Source organism: Felis catus, chromosome C1, assembly GCF_018350175.1.
Source record: "Felis catus isolate Fca126 chromosome C1, F.catus_Fca126_mat1.0, whole genome shotgun sequence".
Lineage (NCBI taxonomy): Eukaryota > Metazoa > Chordata > Mammalia > Carnivora > Felidae > Felis > Felis catus.
Window position 1 is genome coordinate 182,388,803 of NC_058375.1, and position 24,422 is coordinate 182,413,224.

At 38.0% G+C, this 24,422-nt stretch overlaps 1 protein-coding gene and 2 long non-coding RNA genes across 10 annotated transcripts in view; 1 reads left to right on the plus strand and 2 right to left on the minus strand.

Moving 5' to 3' along the window:
- Nucleotides 1-2,167: 2,167 nt before the first annotated feature.
- Nucleotides 2,168-16,851, plus strand: LOC111561892. The gene is made up of 3 exons (XR_002744899.2): nucleotides 2,168-5,040; nucleotides 10,091-10,134; nucleotides 16,596-16,851. It is a non-coding gene; the product is annotated as an uncharacterized LOC111561892 (long non-coding RNA).
- LOC123379229 lies at nucleotides 12,859-15,873 on the minus strand. The gene is made up of 2 exons (XR_006583459.1): nucleotides 14,552-15,873; nucleotides 12,859-13,853 (listed from the first exon to the last, which is right to left on the minus strand). It is a non-coding gene; the product is annotated as an uncharacterized LOC123379229 (long non-coding RNA).
- Nucleotides 16,852-17,252: 401 nt separating the features above from the next.
- Nucleotides 17,253-24,422, minus strand: part of HECW2 (HECT, C2 and WW domain containing E3 ubiquitin protein ligase 2) — a 410,471-nt gene continuing 403,301 nt past the window's right edge. For all 8 annotated transcript variants that reach the window (XM_045034181.1, XM_045034183.1, XM_045034179.1 and 5 more), the window contains one exon: nucleotides 17,253-19,671. In XM_045034181.1, coding sequence (XP_044890116.1) covers nucleotides 19,560-19,671 — 112 coding nt within the window. In that variant the 3' untranslated portion in view covers nucleotides 17,253-19,559. The remainder of the gene's footprint in view (nucleotides 19,672-24,422) is intronic.

Genomic DNA, 24,422 nt, shown 5'->3' on the forward strand with positions numbered 1-24,422 from the left:
TGGGCTATGCATACTGACTTTCTTCCAAAAAGTACAGTGTGGAAAGCGGGGGCAGGGGGAGAGGGGAGTAACTTTACAGTGAAAAACTTCTGACAGCCAGGTGACATTCACCTACCTCAAGCCAGGTGATCAAGGTTAACAAATAATCACAAGTCGTATTGATAACACCTACCCTTATTATGACACTTTGCCTCTGTGGTCTTTCTCCTTAAAACCCAAAACCCTAGTTCATCCATGAACATCAGACAAATTCCAGTTGAGGGACATCCTACAAAATACCTGACCTGTACGCCTCAGAACTGTCAAGGTCACCAAAAACAAGGGAAGTCTGAGAAATAGTCACAATCAAGTGGAGCCTAAGGCATTGTGATGAACATTGTGGTATCCTGGATGGGAGCCTGGAACATAAAAATGACATTGAACAACAACTAAGGAAATCTGACTAAAGCATGAACTGTAGTTAACAATATGAATTAGTATCAGTTCATTAATTATAACAAATATACCCTATTAATAATTAAGATACTGTAGGGGAAACTGGTTGTGGGGTCTTTGCAATAATTCTGTACAAAGACAATTGTATTGTCTTTGCAATAATTCTGTAAATCTAAACTGTTCTAAAACAAAAAGGTTTAGAAGAATGAATGACTCTGCCATTGCTTAAAATATCTGTATTTAGGGTTATAGAATAAGAAAATAAAGCTGGAAATAATCTTTGAGATCAAAGGAGAGAATAAACTCCATAAAATAACTAAAATACAGTCCAGCCATTATTTTTGCAGTCTATTCAGAGTATTATTATATTAGTAATTTGATGCAGGCCCAATCCTGTCAACCTCTGAGCAAAATTTCCAAGTCTTGGATAAAAATATGTGTGACAGGAATGCAGAAAGGGATCCAAAGAATTGTGTGTGTCAATATAGTATACACCATCTAATTTCAATCACAAATTGAATCTTTCATCTAACAAGTCTCAAACTGTGGTAGGGAGTTTTTATAAGTCAAAATTATTTTTATAACAGTACTAAGATATTTACCCTTTTCACTCTTATTCTCTCACAAACGTATGATTCAGTTTTCCTGAGACTATCGAGTGTGTGATATAACAACAGGTTAATGTAGAAGCAGATATGTTCTCATATTTGCCCATATCCAACTGTTTTCCAGAAATTAGATTGCAACAATATAGAATCACCCTGTATCATTTTCTTTTCTTTGTTTAATACAGCCATTTTTCATCAAACATGTTATTTATGTTAACATGTAATTGTTGTTATTTTAAATGAATCAATAAGTATTTTTTAAATTGCTCTTTTAATTTCTGACATGATAGATATCAGATATATACATAGATAACCTACATAAATAAAAATTCCTTAAGGTACTTAGTAATTTCTAAGTATAGAACGTTTGAGAACTAGAAAGATTGAGAATTACTGGTCTAATCATAGAGACTAGTTTACTCTTTTGGCTTTGGGACATTTGTCATTCCATGGGCACACGGTATCTTAACCCCTCCAGTGTTACGAGAATTCCTCACCTCTTGAGTCTGTGGAAGTAAAAGCTCCAAGTAGTCACGTTCCCAGCCCTCGCTTGCAGCTGGGGCAGGAGCAGTGACCCTAGGTTCCATCAGCCGCCTGTATACACTTGAGCCTCGATCTGGAGCAAGGGAGGCTGGGCCCAGGAACAACTCTGTCGCAGAGCAGAAGTGGCAGGTACATCAGGTCCTGGAAGTGGCGGTTCTTGTGGCCTCTCCTTTAGCCACTGTTAGTGGTGCCAGCAGCACAAATTGCCACCTAGAATCCCATCTGGCGGCAGAAATGGTGTCTTCACCTGGAAAATCTGTGGATCACCTGAGAGCTCCATGGACATGATCTTGGATATTGGATCTTGTCCTGACTCTGGTTCTCCAGCCCAGATCTCTCTTCTATGAGCCACACGATATCCTTTAAGTATGTTCCTTTGCAGCTTCAACCATCCAGAGTGGCTTAATTGCTTGCAGTCAATAACTCTGACATAACATACCAAAAATTGGTTTCTCTTAAACAGATTTTTTTTAAGTTTTATTCATTTCTTTTGAGAGAGAGAGAGAGAGAGTGAGCGAGCGCACACAGAAGTGGGGGAGGGCGGGGAGAGGGGGAGAGAGAGTAATCCTAAGTAGGCTCTGCGCTGTCAGTGCGAGCCCGAAACGGGACTTGAACCCATGAACCGTGAGACCATGATCTGCGCTGAAATCAAGAGTCGGACATTTAACCTCCTGAGCCACGCAGGCATCCTCCAAAAATTGGTTTCTGAGTTCTATAGTTATATATCTTGACTTATTTTAATATCAGCCTTTCCAGAATTCCACAAATAAGCCATGGCTAATTAAAGAAAAAGTGAAACTTGCCTATGCTTTATCTGCTATAGAAAATAAGTAACTACATATATAAATTGAAATGCTTAGCATTTGGAAAGATGAGAAAAAAATGTTGGCCTTCTACTTTAGCTATAAACTTTTACCTGGATTTTAGAATTGTGATCCAACTTCTAACCAGCAGAGTGTAGGATTTTCATTGTGTTACTTCCCAGGTTATGCAATTTCTATAAAATGGGTAAGAGGCTCTGAAGAGACTGACTGATGACGCCATGCCATGTGCTTAGTTCATTATAAATCATTTCAAGTACCGCCAGCCATTCTGAGCCAATCAAAACAGAAATGTTCTAACACATTTGAGAGTATCTTGTTTTACAGAGTGCTTTAAAAAGACATGAACAGCACACAAGATTTCAAATGTACCAAATTATCCAGAAAGGATTTTGGAACTGATTCCTATGAGGTTACTTTTCATTATTATTTAATGTGATATATAAAATATAATGCTTTTCTATTTGAGATCCTAGGGCCTGGAATGGTTCTGCCTTCTACAATTTTGCAAGCAAATTTTAAAATATTTTATTCCGGTCATTTTTTTCCTAGACTTCAAAGGTGAAAAGTATGTGGGCCAGATAGGCCCTTTAGATCTTCCCATTTCATGATAACTCAGGTTATTAGGGACCTCAATTAACTTTGACTAGAAAAAATATCTTCTTCTACAGCTGAAATGCTACCTCAGATAAGGATCCTTTGAAATCCAGGAAAAACATACAAGGAAAGCATCCTATCCTTTTTCCCTCTCATGCTCCTTGATTGTCTGGGTTTAAGTTTAGGGGTTCTTGGATCTGGATTCTGACGTCTCCACAGTTCACTTCTCTGAGAAAAGTTTTGTTTATAGGAGAAGTCAACAGAAAAGCATATATCAGCACACTCTACCTTGGAAACAGGTTGAGAAATAAGAAAGCAGGCACATGTAATAACCAATGAAAACCTACTTTTTTGCAAGCCTAAAATGGGGGTACATCTTTTGAAATATGAGAGGTTGGTTGTTTTTTTCACACTTTGCAGATGATTATCTTGGTGTACTTGAGAGAAGCTGCACAGGCATAAAATCATTTGTCTTTGTGTCTTCCTGTCTCTCACCCAGAGTATTTGTCTTCTTTTCTACTTGCTAAGAACAGGAAATTGCAGAAATAAAGATTTAATCAGTTCCCATTTCTTCAGTGAGTCTTGCTTGGTTTAACCCAGGTCAACAGCGCATTTAGATTTGCCCAAATAAATCATGCAATTTATCAGAATAGACTAGTTTTGTATAGTTTTTAATTATCTTTTAATCTTCCAGACCTTAAATTCTTCTCACTATGAAGATTATCTCTGAGGAGGTTGCTCTTTCATAGTAAAAATAGGCAATACCTTTGAGGCACTTTCCATTACTAATTGACCTAGATAAGTCCCCTTATAGTAACTCAGTCCTGAGCAGGTTCTAGGTCAGGCTCGTATGCTGAGTGTGGCACAGACTATATTAATATTAATAGCACCTGAAGTCTGTATAGCATTTTAGTTAACACGGACCTTCCACATGCTATATTTTATCTGAGCCTCAACAATCCTGAGGTTCCCATGCACCAGGCTAGAGTTATCCCACTTTACAAATGAGAAAAAAGATTCTGAGAATGACTTTTCCAGCTGAGGTCAGTGTTCAGTCTAGAAGTGAAGATTGTAGGCCCTTCCCGGCTACCCCTAAGAGAGAGAACTATCCAAGGAGCAAAATTATCTGACCTACTTTCTCTCCTCTCCAACCCCCAACTCTTTCTCTGAGACATTATAGGAGGCCCTACCATAGAGCAAGCATGGACAACAGGGAAGAAAGGAGGATGTAATTTGTCAGGAGGGCCCAAAGTCCAGATGGCAAGCCAGGCTGAACCCCACGGCTATTTTACCTGCGGCCACATACAGCACCGGGAGCCCTAATATCACCCCAAAACTTAGTGTTCCTGTATTCCCAACTTGCTGAGCCATGCTCCCTTTCCACTACTGCCCTGGATTGCCTGGGCAGTTTGCGGTGGGGAACTAGGAAAGTCGAGAATGACTTACCAGAATAATAAGATTTAGCCTAGAACAAAGAATTCCAAATCAATAGCCAAGGTTGCCAGAAGATATTTAAGAGAAAGGAGTACACCTGTTTACAGAAGCTGACATTTCTGTAGTGAGACTACACAAGCACAAAGGATTAAAGTGTTCGTAGTGAAGTGACAGGAATATTTTAAATAAAGCATGCTAATACATTTTGAGGCAAGATGCTATGTATGTGTCACTTTATTCAATTCTTGAAACACAACCTTGAGATAGCCTTTATGATTCCTGTTTCTCAGATGAGGAAACTCAGGTTCAGAGAATTTAAGTGGCCTGCTTGAGGTCACACACTTAGAAGTGGAGACAGAATTCGAACTCAGACAACAAATCCCATGTCCTTTTCAGTATACTGCCCTACATCCTAAGGTGTAGTTTACCTGTTCTCATTTCTTATTTCCTTATATGTCCTATCTCCATAACCCATTATACAAATGAGTTTGTATTACTATAGCAGAAAGCTGCTTCTCTGGTAGTCTAACTTCTAAGGAACAGGAACTATGCAGAAAACTCTTTCTGAGAAGCAGAACAGATGTTACGGCAGGCGTTCACAGGTGAGAAGATCCTCTTTGGCGTTGATTATGTCTTTTATGTATACTATGTAATTATTTTGGATGTTATAAGACTTCAATGACAGGATACTGCAGGAGCTTTCCCTCTGATCTTCCAATGACTGGTTGCTCCTGCACCTTCAGTTCTCACTTCAGATGTTACATCCTCCGAGAGGCTTTCTGTGTCCATCGCTGCCCCTGTTCTTTATAGCACTTTTCATCATCATTAGTAATGATGAATTTATTTGTTTACAATGCTTGTCTTCCCCATGAGATTATAAATTCCCAAAGACAGGAACTATATCTGCCTTTTCACCAGTTTCCCCAGCACCTATCATGGTGCCTAGCACAAGTAGCAACTCAGTAAGTGTCGATGGGATGGATGGATGATTGGATGGATGGATGGATAGATGGAGGGGTGAGTGAGTCATTCCCAGAAGAGTTTCCAAAGGGATCTAAGGAAATAGGTGATTTGGTAATCGGATTTAGGGAAGGCTGGGTTAAGTTTTGGGTTAGGATAGGTCAGTCTCCTTTCCCTAAAATAGGCCTGAGATCTGATGGCTTCCTAAAGACAATATTTGGAACGGTGCTGCCAATCAGCCAGGACAGAAGAGGAAAGGGAAGTAAATATACTAAGAACTTACCAAGTACAAAGCAATGTGTTAGATTCACATTATCTTACGTAATGTAAAAAGCACCGCATGAGAAAGGAATTACCCCTACCTCACAAATGAAAAAAGTGAGACTCACGCTGGTGAAGTTTCCCAAGGCCATGCAACAAGTAAATGGTAGAGCCGGAATATGGAGATAGATTAGTCATATTTCAAAGACCATGTTTTAAGCAAATTCACTTTTATTTTTTTAATTTTTTAACTTCAGTTATTTAAGAGAGAGAGAAAGAGAAAGAGAGAGAGCAGGGGAGGGGCAGAGAGAGAGGGAGAGAGAGAGAATCCCAAGAGAAATGCGGGACTCAAACTCGCAAACTGCGAGATCATGACCTGAACAGAAACCAAGAGTCAGATGGATGCTGAATCAACTGAGCCACCCAGGTGCCCCATCAAGCAAATTCACTTAAAAAGTTTTTGTTTATGAAAACAAAATGTTGGCCTATAACTTACATTTAAGAACTTCTCATATTTTAAGTATATAGCTAGATAAAATCTAACATACATCCTTATACACGTCTTTGTAACCACCATCCAGATGAAGAAATGGGACATTTTTAGAAGAAATGGGAACCAGAGGTTCCTCTGCACTTCTTTTCAGTCAATATTTCCATCATTTTGTCTTCTACCATTATTTTGACTTCTGTCATGACAGGCTCCTGTTCCCTGTGTTCAAACTTTCTATACATATCACATCTCACTATATGCCTTCTTTTGTATTGGGATTCTTTTGTCTACAAGATTCATCTGTGTTGCTTGTGGCAGTAATTGATTCTTTTTCATCTTTGAGTTGTATTCCAATATATTCATATAATCACAATTGATTTATTTATTCTAATGTTAAGGGATATTTGCATTATTTCCAGTGTTAAAGTGCTACGTATATTCTCGAAAGTGTGTTTTGGTGCACATAGGCACTCATTTTTGTTGGGTATACACTCAGAAGTGAAACTGCTGGTCATAGCTAGTTATATGTTTAATTTTGGTCAATTCTGTCGCTTTTTCAAAGTGGTTACATCAATTTACATTTGTACCTGCAATGCAGAGAATTCCCCGTGCTCTATCCTTGCCAACTCTTGCTATCATCGGTCCTTTTAATTTTAGCTACTCTGGTGGAGGAAGGCCATGTTTTTATAAACTGTACCTTGGTGCCTTAGCATGTGGGGACATGAGCCCTCAGAAAAGGGAAGACCAAGAGCTGGTCTCTGCTTCTTGGATAAAGCTGACACGCTACTATTCCCAGGTTTCCAGTATCACAGGAAAATGTGGCTCTCACGTCTGGACACACGGTGGGTGAAGAAGTAGGGTCTCCTCAGAGGATAGAATAGACTATAACAACTGTCTCATGAATGTGATTGAGACAAATGGACCCACTGAGAGAGAAATGGGTCACAGCAAAGGGAGAAACTTTGATCCCTTTGGTGAGAGCCACAGGAACCTCCAGCAGAGCAGTTAATAGGCATCATCAAAGCCAGTCTACCTTTTCAACACCAGAGCAGGACTCTTTTAGGTAAGAAAGTGCCCACCTCACATAGGAAGTCAAGATATCAGAAAATTTCTCCCACAAGTTATCATTTTTTGAGCGCTTTCTATACGCCAGATATAGTGCTTCATACTTTATAGAGTGCAGTAGTTAGGACTGTTGGGCTGTAAATAACAGACTACAACCTGATTATTAATAAACATGAATTTATTTAAAAAGATAGTTATTTATTCAGAGATTGCCCCTCTCTTCATGTAGGTGTTAAATTTTATTCCATTTTATATAATACTGGTAAGTATGGATGATAATTGCTAGTTGTTATTAGTAAATGTTCCTTTTAATCACATGTAAAGTGTGATGCATTCTGATTGGATGGGGACCGGTGGCATGGGCAGTGAAAAAATTCATCCAAGGCAGTTACAAGAGATGGAAGTTTATTGAATACACTGCAAGGGAGCAGCAGGCAGGATAGCAGCGACCGTCTGCCATGAGGTGGTGGTGAGGAGCTAGAGTTATAGGGTAGAGTGAGGAAGTCTGGGAACATATGGAATTTTCCACTTTTGGTAATGTTAGGAACTCGGCCTGGTTGCAAGTAGCCCATTGGTCAGTTAGGGCCTATGGCTATTTCGAGGTGGGTCATGTAATGAGCCTGTTTGCATCAGCTCAGTAGTCACTATGGGCCCTTTTGCTTCATTCAGGTTTCCATTGCTCAAGCCTGTTACCTAAAAGTGACCTCCGCATAAAGTTCATAACACTAAGCCATTCCCCTGCTGCTACCAACCAAATACTGTTGAAAAGGTTGTGTATGGAGCTGAATTTTATTGCCACATGACACTCTGGTGAGAAAGGTTCTGCTTCACACCATTCTCTCAAATATGGATGTTTTCATCCTTTTATCCAAGAATAGCCCTCAGGTTCTTATCAAATCCTATTTATTAATCAACGTTAGGTAAGCTTGTATGATAGTGATACACTATTATTGACTAAAGTCCATACTTTATTCCGATTTCCTTAGTATTTACCTAATGTCCTTTTTCCATTCCACAATCTTATCCAGGTTACCACATTATATTTAGTCACAATGTCTTAGTAAGTTCCTCTTGGCTGTAGCTGTTTCTCTGTTTCTCAGATTTTTTTTTGGTTTTTATGACCTTGACCTTGATAGTTTTGAGAAGAAGAGGTCAAGTATTTTGTAGGTTGCTTCTATATTGGAATTCGTCTTATGTTTTTCTGATGGTTAAACTGAGGTTGTGGGCTTGGGGAGGAAGAACACAGATGTAAAGTGCCATTTTTGTCACATCATACCCAGAGAACATGCTAACCACGTGATTTATGACTGTTGATAGTGACCTTGATCAACTGGCTGAGGTAGTGTTTGTCAGGTTTCTTCACTGTGAAGTTGCTCTTCTCCCCCACCTGCATTCTGTGCTGTTTTCTTTGGAAGGAAGTTATAATGAGTGTTCCCACATTTAAGGGTAGAGTCTTTAATTATTTGGAATTCTTCATGGAATATTTGTTTCTTCATTTATAAATTATTCAATCATTTACATATCAGTATGAACTTATTTTATATTTTGTGTTGTAATTTGGTACTACCTTATTTATTTTGTTCAAATTGTTCTAGCTTTGGCCATCGGAGCTCTTTCAGTTGGTTCTGGTTCCTTTTAACATACTCGCATCTTTGGGACTTTTTTTTTTAAGTGCTTCCTTACTTTCAAGCACTACAAGATGTTTCAGGCTTCTCTTGATTATTTCTTAGAATCAGTCATTTCTCCAAGGAGCAGGGCTAATGTTTCAAATATGTTTTATATCTTAACTAAGGGCCTTAGCTTAGGACAGGTCAAAGTCAGTGAGGAAACATTAGTTTACTAGCATGTGTGTGTACAACCATCACTCCACCCCGACTGTGACTGGTCAGAAAAACTCTGTACATATACTCCAGCCACAAAACTATTGGCATTCCTGCTTGGTTCCAAGATTCAGACAGCCTGTTATCTTCATTCCTCCTTAAACATTGTTATGAGTGATACAACAGACAGGTTAATTGCAGATGAGAGCAAACAAACCCAAACATTTTAGCTCCAAATCATCAGTAGTATTGTGTGAGGAAGAGACTCTGATGATATAGACATTGCCTTTTGAACCAATGCGTGCACACCCCAGGGTACACAATGTCGGTTCAAGGAATAGGCAAAATTGAAGTGCTATCTCCCTGGATCATCAAATTGCTTCAATAGTTGGGGGAGTAAGGGACCAGTTGTTATTAAAGCTAATGAGGGAAAATTCCTATTTTCAAATTAAAAACAAGTTTGATGATATATGAAAGTTTTACTTAGAACTAAATTAAGCAAACAAATAATTTTGTTTCGCAGGGCTGGCTTCAAGCTACAATTCCATACTTGGAGGGTCCTCTATCATGGTCATTTGGTGGTATATTAAAAAAATTTTTTTTTAAATTTCTAATGTTCATTTTTAAGAGAGAGGGGGCAAGAAGGGCAGAGAGAGTGGGAGACAGAATCCGAAGCAGGCTCCAGGCTCTGAGCTGTCAGCACAGAGCCCAATGTGGGGCTTGAACTCACGGACTACAAGATCATGACCTGAGCCGAAGTTGGACATTTAACTGACTAAGCCATCCAAGTGACCCACATTTAAAATTTTTTGACATGGGGGCGCCTGGGTGGCGCAGTCGGTTAAGCGTCCGACTTCAGCCAGGTCACGATCTCGCGGTCCGGGAGTTCGAGCCCCGCGTCAGGCTCTGGGCTGATGGCTCAGAGCCTGGAGCCTGTTTCCGATTCTGTGTCTCCCTCTCTCTCTGCCCCTCCCCCGTTCATGCTCTGTCTCTCTCTGTCCCAAAAATAAATCAACGTTGAAAAAAAAATTAAAAAAAAAAATTTTTTTTTGACAGGGCTTCTTAACTGGAACTGGAGTAATGGAAATTATCAATAATTGGTGAGTAGTTCTTTAGTCAACAATTAAAGATTGTTTCTTTTGTTTTGTTCTGGGAAGCCATTCAGTGGAGAATGAAATTGCTCCCAGGGGAAAGGTATAGCCCCTCATTTCATCCTCAGAAAAAGAAATGCTGATCTGGACTGGTCAGGTTCAGGGGCCCAGATTTGGGTCTTGTTGTCTTTTGGTATTTCATCACTTGAAATTTCTCTTGCATTTCCAGGCCATTAGTTTGGAAGATAAGGGTTGCTGCTGAAACCTCCGTCATGTTTGGCCATCTTGTTTTGGGGCTTTCCTATTTTTCTGGACTCACCCCTTTGTTCTGGACTATTTCCATTCCGGGTTCTTTCCCTTGAGAAGTTGAAGAGTAGGCAATCTGGACGAGCTCCAGAGTCATGTATTGCATATCCAGATTCATATATCAACAGGCTGGCTTTCCCTTCCTGGAACTTGCCTTTCCCTCTAAGTAAGACATAATCAAGACTAATCAAGCTGTGAATGGGAGTGTAGGAAGACACAGGTGTAGGAAGCCTTTTGACCTCCTTTGGTCTCTTTAGAGTTGACTCCACTTACTGCAAAAAAATGTCTTTCATATGTTTTAATCTAGTTCACAGAAGATTGCATTGGACATTGAGGGGAAAGCCTCATAGTAATAAAAAGCAGGTCTTTAGTTGGCTTTGATTTTAGGGTTTAATTTGGAGATGGAAGCAGGGAGAGGGATGTGTTGGTAATGTCATGACAAAGTTGAAGGATTTGATTTAGAATGTATTTTCCAATGCCAGCTGAATACCAACTAGACAGGAATTATTACATTATTTGGTATAGCAAGAAGTAGTATTTTATAACTATATAAATGGTCATATATATATATATATATCTGACTATATATATATATATAGTTCCAATGATTTATGCTTTGGAAAATTGCTTGTTTTTCCTTTCTAAAGGAACAATCAGTGAATAAAAATCTTTTGAGAGAACCTATAATAATGGGGAAAATGAAATGTGTGAAGCTCATTTCTATCAATGTAAACATTTTATCTTTATCAGATGTTCTCATTTTTTTTAATGTTTATTTAGTTTTGAGACAGAGACAGAGAACGAGTGGGGGAGGACCAGAGAGAGAGAGACACAGCATCTGAAGCAGGCTCCAGGCTCTGAGCTGTCAGCCCAGAGCCCAACACGGGGCTCGAACTCACAAACGGTGAGATCGTGATCTGAGCCGAAGTTGAATGCTTAACTGACAGCCACCCAGGTGCCTCCAGAAATTCTCATTTCAATTATTGTTATTCCAAAATTTACTTTGGTTGACAAATGTTATACTGGTCAACCTAGTATCTATAGAAGGAAGTACCCATTTAGAAGGGGGAGAAAAGCCATTAATAGGTTAACATTTTTGATCAATACAGCAAAGTATGTAGAAAAAATCTTTTCTCCTCCTTGATAAAGAGGTTAAATGCTTTCTAGTTAAAGGATGAAATTTAAAAAAGTACCAAGAAAGAATTCACAGGAGCAATTAGTAGGATGGGGGAAATTATGCATTATTAAAACATTCACTAACTAAATGGGTTTTATGTTTTAACACAAGAATATAATGAAGGCAGATAAATGTATCATGATAAAAGCACATTGAGGTCAAATGTTATAGATGGAATAATATGACACAAAAACCAGGAGGTCGGTGCCATGAACACAATCTCTTGCTCTTCCCTTTCACTAATGACTTGAAACGTTAGTCATTATAAAGGATGAGCCTTTGCTTTAACTGCTTTCATGTGGTGTATGAAATTTATTTTTAGTCTAAAATATAGAATGAAGAGTTTAATGGCACATCTGTTCCATGAAATCTTGACAAGGATGTTCTTAACTCATACGAATTAACACAGGTCTTTTTCAGAAAGACTGGTAAGCACAGATCATTTTCAAATACATCCTTTAGTGACTATTTGGCCTCATATAGAGCTGCTTTTCTCCTTTCCCCATCTCTTCCTGTCAACTACTTGTCTTAGTAATATTTTATTTGTTTGGTCAGTTCATTTACACTACGAATCAAGTATAACAGATAATGATATTGCTTAAATTGATTAAATGAAGAGTCCAAACTGGTTGGACCTGCAAGACAAATTCAACCTACAGACATTATTTGTGTTGATTCACCCAGTATAAAAAGATCTAGAATTATCACATAAAAAATTAGATTTCTGGGTTTCTCTTGATAAATCTGAAGATCTTTCAACACTGGACTTAAATTTTATGTGACTAGAGCTGGAGTAAAATATTAGAATGCCGTCTTTGGGTAAATCCAATCACTCTCTGTTGCTTACATCCAGCCAGTTTCACTCATGCAATACCTAACTGATCCCTGGAGGCTTGTGAATATGTGACCCCTGGATTAGATTGGTAGTGGTGGTGGGAGTGGCGGTATGCATTATGTGTTTATAAAACAAGCGTTCAGCCAAGATGGCTTAACAAATAGTCTCAGCCCATGTGAGTTAAGAGACTATGATTTGTATTAATTCATTTCTTCAACATTATTTGATGGGGCTATCAAATACTGAAACATTCTTTTAGGGATAAACAAAATGGATTCCTAATTATAAACATCATGAAGAGAACTTTCTGGATCCACAAAGCTGCATACTAATCCCACAAGACCTTTATCCCTACTTTGTTCTCTTTCCTTTTGAGTTTTTTCTTTCCCAAATGTATCACAGAGAAGTCATAATCTATTTTTTTTTAAAGAAGATTTATTTTGGATTAAGTGATTTCATGATGCAACATGGTTTTAAACAAAAATAGAGATCAGTATGAAAATAAAACAAATTGTACACATTAAAATATCTTTCCCTCAAAGCATTTTGGAATCATAAAAAAATACAACACAAAAGTCAGGGGTTCAGGTGAGGATAAGAATACAAACTTTCCAGAAAACAAACATCTAGTCTACATTTCAAAGTCCCAGGCTCCATTTAATACCACCCACAAATCATTTCAAGGATGTCAACAATCTGCATTATTAGCTTTGAAAAAAAATAGATGAAATTTAAATATAAGGTGAAATGAGAGCTGTATGGTCTTAATGCCAGTACTAAATACCTCCCATTGTTATTCTGTATTTAAAGTCACACTGAATGAATATGAAGCTTAAATTAACTCAACAAAAATAGAAACATAGCTATTAACTGGGATACATGGTATAGTAGATACATGGGTAGAGTTGGTGAAAAGAAATGATAAGGCTTAAAAAAATACATCACCTGTGCTCTACTGAAATCTTAGAAATAAATATGTTTCTTTTTACAGAGCCTTAATATTAAAAAGTAAGCATTATTATAAAATTAGATTAATACTTTCAGTAAGAGGCAAGAGAGATGCATGTATTTTTATTTATTTATTTTGGAATGCCTGCATCCCTATTATAAAAACATGTAATCTTATGCACTTTCCAATATATTAACAGCTTCAAATTTTACTTACGATATCACATAAAGAAAAATAGGTTGTAATAACAGCTTTTAGAGCTTTAGGGTCCTAAAAGAACACTCAGTTCTGTGTGTTTCCTGGTTAGTCCTTCCAGGGTATCTCTTGAACATTATCCATCCTTTTTTACAGAAGGTGTAGTAACCAGGAGTTTACTGATGGTTCCTTACCTGCATCAGTAATAGCTGATTCAGTTTGAATCATACAACATACCTATCAACACTCCTCAGGGTTGTAATATCCTAAAAGAAAATTAGATAGAAAGATATCACCTGCCCAAGGCCACTAGACATAAAAATCACATATATAAACATAATTTCTCTGTGTTCCCCAAATACCATACAACTAGGGCCTGCCAATTCTACCAAACTGTGCCATCATGAAAGCCAAATAAACTAGCCAGCAGATTAAATCTAAGCATGTGTATTTTCAGTCTTGATTAACTTCCTGAAAAATTGGAAACACTGATTAGGTCTCCATTTACAATTCAGCAACCTAATTCTTAGGATTTTGCTTTCTGGGTTAACAGGGAACATTTAAGTCACCACTAGAAACCATGAAAATGTCCCAAAAGCTATTCTAATGTCAAAGAATGTCTGAAAAACAAATTAAGCAAAATAAATATGTCTAACTACACCGTTTCTTTTACTTATATAGAAAGCTCAGTAATATCAGTAATAATTCTGAAGATAAATAAAGTCCACGACATAATTTAATGCCCAATTGTCAAATTTCCTGATTCAGCTATGGTTAGCTTTAATACTTTGGGGCTAAATTCTGTTTTGCAATACAGAGGATGTTATCGATCTACTGAAGTGATACAATGAGGGTTATTTCCCACCAGGCAGATTATCAAGCAGTGCCCTTACTAGGCAGCATTCTTTTTTATTCCCCAACCCCCCCCCAAAGTCAGAAACCAAATTGAAGTACATGTTCCTACCCCCACCAGCAGGTCCTGAGATGATCTTTCCAACCCTTGTTGTATCTTTCCCTCTCTTACGGTCCTGTCTTAATCATCGCTGCACCCCCGGCCCAGCTTGCCGTGATAAGGGTAGCACACACACACTCATTATGTCCTTTGTGCCAGCTCCTTGGAAGGCAGCTACCACTTCTGAGTCTTGACAGTTGGTCAACAGTTAGCATTACATTCTGGCAGGGGTGGGGAACACAACCGCTGGACTTCTCTTTTCTACTTTTTGTTTTGATTACGCCTCTCGTGGACCGCTGTTGGCCTTAAGCCAAAATTTAGACAGCTTAATATCTCTGGCATTCGTTTGTTTCCGTGTTAGATAAACAAGGCTATCTGGAAAACACAATTGAACTAGAAAGGTAACACGTTTTTCAAAATTAGAATCTGATTAAAAGTGACATGCTCATTAATTTCAACTCAAGTTTTATGGTTACAAGTAAGGTGTCTGAGATCTAGAGTGTTTTTAGTCATCCACTAAAGCAGATAAGAGGAGTACAATAAGGCCTAAAGCTCAGACCCAGTTGGGAGATTCGGTCACATTCTTTATTTGCATGTTTTTACTATGCCGGGTTATGGGTATCTTTTAATGATGGTGGATCATCATTTTGCCTGCCTTGGGAATTTCCCCAAGAGGGTTAAGTTGGAAAGATTTTCAGATTCTTTGTTATAAGATGTTTGCTTTAGTTAGAAGTGGTCAAGTTATAAATACAATTTGGGCAGAAAGAAAGAAAAAAGTGAATAAACGTGAAGAAGACAGAGACGAAAAGAGAATCTGCAGGGGTTCCTTCATCCACATCACAGGAACCTAACTACCAGAGCTCTGGATCCATCTTCATGAAGAATTGAAAAATAAAGTAAAACTCTTGATTAAAGTGGTTGTTTCAAACCTTATCTTGCTTCCAAATTATATGCTAGAGAACTGAACTGTACTATAGAAATCCACCAAAAGCCATCCCATTTTGCATGGCTTGAAATTTCTCGTAACAAGTAGTAAAATGCAAATATTAAGTCCATGAGGAGTTTTTCTGTGAATACACTAATTTCTTCCACGGGCTTTTTAGAAGGTGTCACATTTTAAGAGCGTTTGTTTGAAGAAATGAGAATTTGGGCAGATGAAGCATCTTGCAAAATTCACTGATAGTGGAATACGTTGGAAGAAACGTTAGCCTCCACATTTCTTTTTTTTTTTTTTAATTTTTTGTTCAACGTTTATTTATTTTTGGGACAGAGAGAGACAGAGCATGAATGGGGGAGGGCCAGAGAGAGAGGGAGACACAGAATCGGAAACAGGCTCCAGGCTCCAGCCATCAGCCCAGAGCCTGACGCGGGGCTCGAACTCACGGACCGCGAGATCGTCACCTGGCTGAAGTCGGATGCTTAACCGACTGCGCCACCCAGGCGCCCCTAGCCTCCACATTTCTTGAAGTGAAGCCTAGAATTGCAACCGTAAAGTGTTGAAATGGATCTTACGAGCCATCCATGAAAACCAGTGTCAACCCAGCGGGGATTGATACCTTCTCCCCCACAAAGTACATGAGGAGCAAAAGAAGATGCACGTGACAGCATTTTGAAACCTTAAAGCACCACACACACACAGTCTAACATTACTGTTAACCATTTGAAGGCAGTTCTAGCACTTCTGATTGTTATGCAGGTGAGAGGTGTTCCTTCATTGATTATAGAATATTAAATTATAAACATAACATAGGCTAGAAAATTGTGACCATGCTTCTTGAACCAAGATCTATTCATTTTTGTGCACAAAATCAATGTTTTGACCCCAGAAGTGAGTTGGGCTCAAGGACAGGTGAAAGGAAACGGAGGGAAATGACTGGATTTAATGTTGGCATTTCTTTGATAATTTGAAGATCCTTGAGTTGCTCCTTCATGGTTCGGCTCCCGCCTGCACACTGTAAACCCTCGTGGGTAAATGTACCCTGGGCCTCCACACTTGACCAGTATTGACACACTATTACATGCTCTTAGTTACTATTTATGTGACTTTTATTTTCAGCCACAGTATCTCCCATGTATGAAGCCTTCATTGGATCTCCCAGATGGAACAAGCTGTTCTCTCCTCATTCCTTGATTGTAAAACATGACAAATTTTATTAAAAATACTTTTTTTTAAAACCTTGGTGTCTACTCCACTAGACCGTGAGCTTCTCAAGGGCAGATTTTTGAATCCTACATCTCTATCATCAAACATAGTGGTTGGCACAGAGTGAAGGCCAAGAGTGCGCCTCTTGCTTCATCTAAGAGATGTTCTACAAACATACATGATGTATCATGACTGTCTTTTATAGAAGACAGCAGAGTGTAAGCATCACTCCTGAGTTTCTTAAAGAAAACGAGGCCATACAGCCAAGTCATCTAGGCTCAGAGTCCAAAAGAAAATATTTATGGGTATTTCTGTTTGTAGCAGATGCTACAGTCCAATTTATTCTGTAGAAACGTTATTTAATATTTTCACAGTTATTATTGGATTTTTTTGTTTTACTGATTATGAATAGTAGGATCAGTTATAATAGTGTTCAGATATGTTAAGTATGTCTTCGATAATTCCCAATTCTGAGAACAGTAGCAACAGCAGATGATTATCTTGTTATTTGGGAAGACGTTAGATGCCTTAACAAGGAATATAGTTGTTAGAAATAATTAAAGAGATACATTTGATTTCAAACTTCTTTTACCTAATAATGTGGAACATGATAGTAAAGTGTCACAAACCAAAAGGAAAGCTAACATGGTCTATTTTTGAAAGAAATGTAACTTTTTATACCAGCTGCTTAGAGAATGCCAGCTCTGAACCATCTTATATACCGTCAAAGATGTGGGTTGTTTTTTTTTTGAAAAAGTATGTTATACTATTTTTCCTTATAATGAAAAAAATACAAACAAGTAAAAATAGTTTGCAAATTAAATATATACTTATATTCATGATCAGTAAACACAAGCTAACATTTCCAATTAAAATTTTTTTCTCTTCCCTTTTTTCCTGGTCTAATTATAGTACACAGATAAATCTTCCTTTCTTATCTCCAGATTTCTGTAACCTTTTGGGGGAACATTTCCCCATGCTATAGTACCTGTCTTTAGTTCAGGATCACAGCATGAGTGGTATTCCTCTTGAGGGTCTCAATGGTAAACATAGCTTAACCAACAGGAGAGCAATTAGTTCTTAAAAACCATCTGTGAAAACCATGCATCTGACTCTATAAAATACAAGATTGCCAACATCCCATAATAGGAATTCCATGGCTACTTATAATTCTCAAAGAGGTGTCTGGGCAGTGCCTGTAAAACCACAGGCTGGCAAACCAAATGTGAATCCAATGCTTTTATTATCCACGATTTAACTTCACTCTATTGAAGAACTCACTCTGATTAGTTACGGCCAGAAGTCAAGAAATAAACAGTGATGTGAAATAACCCCAAAAGCAATAAAAATGAAGAACATCGTCTGATAAAACTAAGCAGAAATAACATTAGTGATATCATGCAGTTTCTGAGAGACCATAGAAAAATTGTTTCTTAATATTGATAAGAAAATTATGCATCAGTGAAAATGCAGGCTTAGAAATATAGTGCTGAGAGTTTCAATTTGTGATGTCTTCACTGATGAGGGAAAATGGAATTCTTATTACTAAAGAGAGCTGATCTCTTGGGTGTTGCTGATGGCTCTCTAAATGATCTTAGTGTTTAATGATGCTGTACAAATAAAAAGCAGTGGGGGAAATACGAAATATCTGTATTAAATGCCATCCTGTAAAGTATTTGATGGATGGAAGAAGTCTAATGCATTTTAAATAAATGCATATCATACTATCACATATAGTGAGTCTTAAAAAATTATTACTTAGATGCACAGTCCTTGTAGTGGTAGACATGGCACTGTGAAGGAAGTTTGATTTAGAAGCTATTTTCTATTTACTTGTCAAGTGATGGAGTTGCTGTTAGTCATATTGTAATGTCCCTTCAACTTTGGTACATTCAGTGCAAAATATTTCGGGGAATTTTTTTTGTACCTTTATAAAAATAAAAGGCCCTTTTGTTCCCTTGAGAGTGCTTAAAAGGATACGTACTAGCATGATGCCCGAGTAAGCATGGAACATGAAAATGGAACAGGTGATACATACGGAACAGGTTGGTTCTTATATACATCTTAAAGAACATAAATATAATGAACCTATGAAAAGTAAACAGAACTCACTGTGTATTTTTTCCTGATATGCTGTGATTAATTGCTAGTTATTTTTAAATTGTTTTCATGCATTATAAAGCATAAAATCTGTCATTAGTTATTCATTGTAGAACAGTTTGTCTTCAGCCATAATTACACACATACCACTTTGCATATACATTGTCACAGACCACCTTATTGCAAATCTTTAAAGTTACCTCATGTTGACTTGGTTTCATTTTCACTTGTGTCCCATGAAAGCTGAAACCTATGGTGCACACCATGCAGGCACTCATAGCAAGAAAATGAATATTCTGCTACAACGTAGGGCTTAAATGAATGTACTTTTAGGAAATATATTTGTTTTTATTATATTATTTAACTTGAGCTAATTTGGAGATTGGGCCAAGTGCTGCCAGTTGGGCTTGAACCGCGTTCAAAGGTAAGTTTCAAGATTCTCCCGAGTCCCTGAAAGTTACCATGGAGCTGATCGTGTACAGGTTCATCTTTGTCTTGGAACATAACACAAATGGAAAAAAGTTTGGCAGTCAACAACTGTTGATTGAAAGACTGTTGGGTAGTTCCCTGGGCATCAAGCTCACCCAAATCCTTCCAAGAGGACTCATCACCACTATCCGGACCCCATTGTGACAGAGCATGTGTTCCTGGAAAATAAAGCACTCAGCTTGACTCTAGTGGAAGCATACTCTTGAAACTTCCAACATTCAGTCATTCTTCTAGACAGCAGCTTCTGAAATTGCCTGTCCATACAGAGCCTGGCATCGTTCTTCCAGGTCACTCAAGTCCAAAGGTACTCGTTTCTTCAACTGCTGTCAAGAGTTTTTCATAAAGCATGGAGAATGATGGGTACGGGGGGAGATCCAGACGGTTGAAACAAGTGTGAGCTCTGCAAACAGAAGCAGCAGTACCAAGATTAACGTGCTTTGAATGAAATGAGATTGGTGTGTGTGGGTGTGTGTATGTGTGTGCGCGTGCACACGCATGCGTTCGTGCTCGTCTTTCATATTCAGATTGTTTGTTGCCAATTTTCACACTTATTTTTTGGAGAAACTGTGAAAACATTTGAATTTCTAAAGAGGAATGGGATATTTAAAAAATATTTTCTTTGTTTTCACAACCATTTAAAATCCACATTACATACATATTGCTTTGTTTAGTTGTCTAAGAACTGCAAAGACAAGTTTGATTTTTTGCATCTCTTTTGATGTTATACTTTTTTTCTAAGTTTTTATTTGAATTCCAGTTAGTGAACATAACAGTGTAATATAAGTTTCAGGTGTACAATTTAGAGATTCAACACTTACACAGACATGAATGTAAGTTCTTGCAAAGTAATTCATTTTCAGAGTTTGATTATGCATGGATGTCTCAGAAAATCTAGGGTTTTACATTCTGTCATTTTGTTGGGCACAGAAGAGCACTGAGTATCTCTGAAGACTGGCTTAGAGTCTCGGGGAAATTCCCTGGCTGGATTTTCCTGCCGAGGTCAGTAGACCATTGTTACTTCTTCCAATCCTGTGCTATAATCTGTTTTCTCCTAACTCACAGTACAAAATCATGGCCATTTAAATCATTACATTAAGTATTCTTTTTTAGAAATACCTCCCCTTTTGCCAAGATAGGAAAAAAATATGCTTTCCTGTTATTTGCACCTGAATCACAATAAAAAATAGACAGTCTCCAAATAGTACATCTTATCAGGAAAAAAATCTGCACTTTTGACATGGAATAGGAAGCATTTTATTCTGAATGTACAACAGCTTCTTTGTGGGGGCTAAACAACGTTGACTAAAAAAAACTGCTCCCAAATTCATATGTAATTTTAGGAGTTATAATTACTGATGGACTATTTTTACAAAGTTACATGTTTAAATTTTCACTCTCATAAATCACTTTAACCCTTAAGACGTAAATATAATTACATTCCTAGATGCAGTTTAGTGCCATGGAAGGATGAGAAGTTTGAAGTTGAACAGACCGGGGTTTGAATTCTAGATCTACCACCCAGCTCTGTGATTTGGAGTTATTAAAACTCCCTGAGACTCCATTTCTCACCTATAAAATGAGAATAATATCATTTGTCTCAGAAGGATCCAAAGAATTAAATGAAGAATTAAAGAATTAAATCAAGTAACAGAAGCGTGTTTAATATCATGCCTGGCTCACACTGTTTGACCAATAAATAAGGGATGTATTGTTAGCTACATTTCATTACCATCAAAAAGATTTGCTCTAGTTGCCTTCATTAAATTGCCAAAAGATAATCATGACTCATGGAAATGACAAAATAACAAAGAGATAATCAAGCAGGTGTCTGGCCACGTGCCTTTTTAGACCAGGAATGCAAAGGGGCTCAATTATAAGAATATCAGTTTTAGGACAGAGATATGGTACTGGCTCAGAGTTTATGACTCTTGTTATTACAAATGCTAGATATATGGGGGGAAGTCATCTAACTAATCTTTGTACCCAAACATGTTTTTAACATAACAAACTATTTCAGAATTGCATTTAATATAATTCTTGTTAATGTAGTTCTTGTTGTATCTCCCTTACACTGGAACCTCAACTTGGAGGCCTCAAGGAAGATGTTTAGCTTTTTTTTTTTAATGTTTTATTTACTTTTGAGAGAGAGAGAGAGAGAGAGAGAGACAGAGAGACTATGAGCTGGGCAGGGGCAGAGAGAGAGGGAGACAGAATCCACAAAGCAGACTCCAGGCTCTGAGCTGTCAGCACAGAGCCCGATGCGGGGCTCGAATCCATGAACCACGAGATCATGACCAGAGCCAAAGTCGGATACTCAACCAAATGAGCCACCCAGGCGTCCCGAAGACGTTTAACTTAAAAAAAAATTAAACTAGCATACTAAAAGATAGTCCTAGAATGGTTTAAAAGATAGTCCTAGGATAGTCCTGTGTACCAGTATAGAATTATTCAATGAAGACTTTATCTCTATTCTAGGGAAATGAGAAGAAGCAGAGAAGTAAAATATGTTTTTAATATAAAATATGTTTGAATATAATTATATGCCGGGCTTTGTATTCAGATGAATAACACTGATTATCCCATTAGACTAAAAGATAATGCTTCATTAAATGAAATATAAAATTTTTCATTTCTTTCTCCAAGTTAGCTTGCTTGTAACATTTCCTATTTTGTGACCTACATGTTCATCTCCTTGGCCTGTTTATCTTTTCAAGTGTTCTTTTTTTTTGAGAGAGAGAGAAAGAGAGGGAGGGAGGGAAAAAGGGAAGGAAAGAGAGAGAGAGAGAGAGAGAGGGAGAGAGAGAGAATGAGCAGAAGAGCAGCAGAAAGAGGGGAAGAGAGAGAATCCCAAGCAGGCTCTGCACCTGCCCCCCCCCCCGGGGCTCCATCTCATGAACTGTGATATCACAACCTGAGCCGAGTCAGATGCTCAACTGATTGAGCCACCCAGGCATCTGGTATTAGCCAATTTTAAGTGCAGTTCTGTAGCATTAAGTACATCGACAGTGTTTTGCAACTATCACTACCACCCATCTCTGAAACTTTAAAATCTTTCCAAGCTGAAACTATACTATTGAACACCAACTCCAATCCTCTCTTACCCCTGCAACCACAACTCTATTTTCTATGTATTTCACTATAGTAGGTACCTTTTGTCACTGGAATCATTGTCCCTTATGATGGGCTTATTTCACTGAGCATAATAATGTCTTCCAGGCCCATATTATAGCATGGATCAGAACTTCCTTTTTTTTTTTTTTTTTTTTTTGAGGTTGAATAATACTCCATTGCAGGTATATACTGCATTTTGTTAATCCATCCATCCACTGATGGACAAGGGTTGTTTCCATCTTTTAGCTATTAAAAAAATGTTGTTATGTACATTGGTGTGCAAGTATCTTGTCAAGTCCCTGCTTTTAATTCTTTTTGTGTATATACCCAGGAATGGAATTGCTGGATCATATAGCAATTCTATTGTAAATTTTTTTTAATTAAAAAAAATTCTTTTAAAATGTTTATTTATTGTTGAGAGAGAGAGGGAGAGAGAGATACAGAGAGAGACAGAGAGAGAGTTCAAGCAGGGAGGGGAAGAGAAAGAGGGAGACACAGAATCCAAAGCAGGCTCCAGGCTCTGAGCTGTCAGCACAGAGCCCAACACAGGGCTGGAATTCACAAACCATGAAATCATGACCTGAGCTGAAGTCAGAAGCTCAACTGACTGAGTCACCCAGGTGCCCCTCTATTGTAAATTTTTTTTAAGAACTGCCATACTGTTTTCCACAATGGCTACATCATTCTACATTCCTATCAGCAGTGAACAAGGGTTCCAATTTGTGTACATCCTTATCAATATTTATTATTATTATTATTTTTATAACAGCCATCCTCTGAGTGTGAAGTCCATTTTGTCATTTAAAGCTTTAGGATTTCTTATTGATTGGCATAAACAGTACAAAATAAAGAGATTAACTCTTGTATTATCTCCGGCTAACCTCTTCAGCCATTCACTTTTTAATTTAGTTATGCCTTTTATTTACAGAACAATGTAAACCTGGTTCTTTGTTATCCATTTCTGATACATTGCCATTCTGTCTTCGGTGTATTGATAAGAAGGATGTTGAAAAAGTGATCATTATTGCTTACACCTAGTAGGAGTTTTTTGTTGTCTATGCTTTTCTTTTGGTAGTGCTGGTGTATTAAAGAGTGCTATAGATCAACTTTGGGGACAACTTTTCTCAAAAGGGTAGCTCATAGTTGTAATCTTGAATAGATATGTGTGAACTCATTTTCATGAATTGAGTCATTTTGGGTGAATTAGGAAATAAAAATAGTTCAAGATGACCCATTTGCTAGCTAAGCAATAATCCCTAATTAATGGTTTATTTGCTTAGGACAGGGCATGACTATCGGTGTAATTTATCACACCCTAGTTAAGCCTGTTCCTTCCCTCTTGACACCAAATATTTTCCCTTAACTAGAGGCTAGTTTTAGCTAATTAAGAATTAACAGAATGGTCACATACATAGGAATAGGGATTCATAAATAGTAATGTTTAAAGTCCCCAGTTAAGTTCTTGCACATACTTAATTGCAGAATTTTAATTCACTGTGGGTCTGTGGCAGGCAAATTCTAAGATGACTCACCATGACCCAAGCCTTTGTATAATCCCCATCTTTCGAGCATGAGTGGGATTTGTAACTTGCAATCCATGGAATATGGCATAGGTGAAGGTATACTGCAGATGTAATTAAAGCCAGGAGTTGATTTTAAGTTAAACAAAAGGGTGATTATCCTAGGTTGGCCTGACCTAATTAGGTGAGACCTTTAAAAAAGCATCAGGGGCGCCCGGGTGCCTCAGTCGGTTAAGCGTCCGACTTCAGCTCAGGTCACGATCTCACGATCCGTGAGTTCGAGCCCTGTGTCGGGCTCTGGGCTGATGGCTCAGAGCCTGGAGCCTGCTTCCGATTCTGTGTCTCCCTCTCTCTCTGCCCCTCCCCTGTTGATGCTCTGTCTCTCTCTGTCTCAAAAATAAATAAACGTTAAAAAAAATTAAAAATAAAAATAAAAATAAAAAAGCATCAGGGAGGTCAGAGACTCTCAATGTTGCTGGATTTAAAGAAGACACCTGTTGGGGCTCCTGGGTGGCGCAGT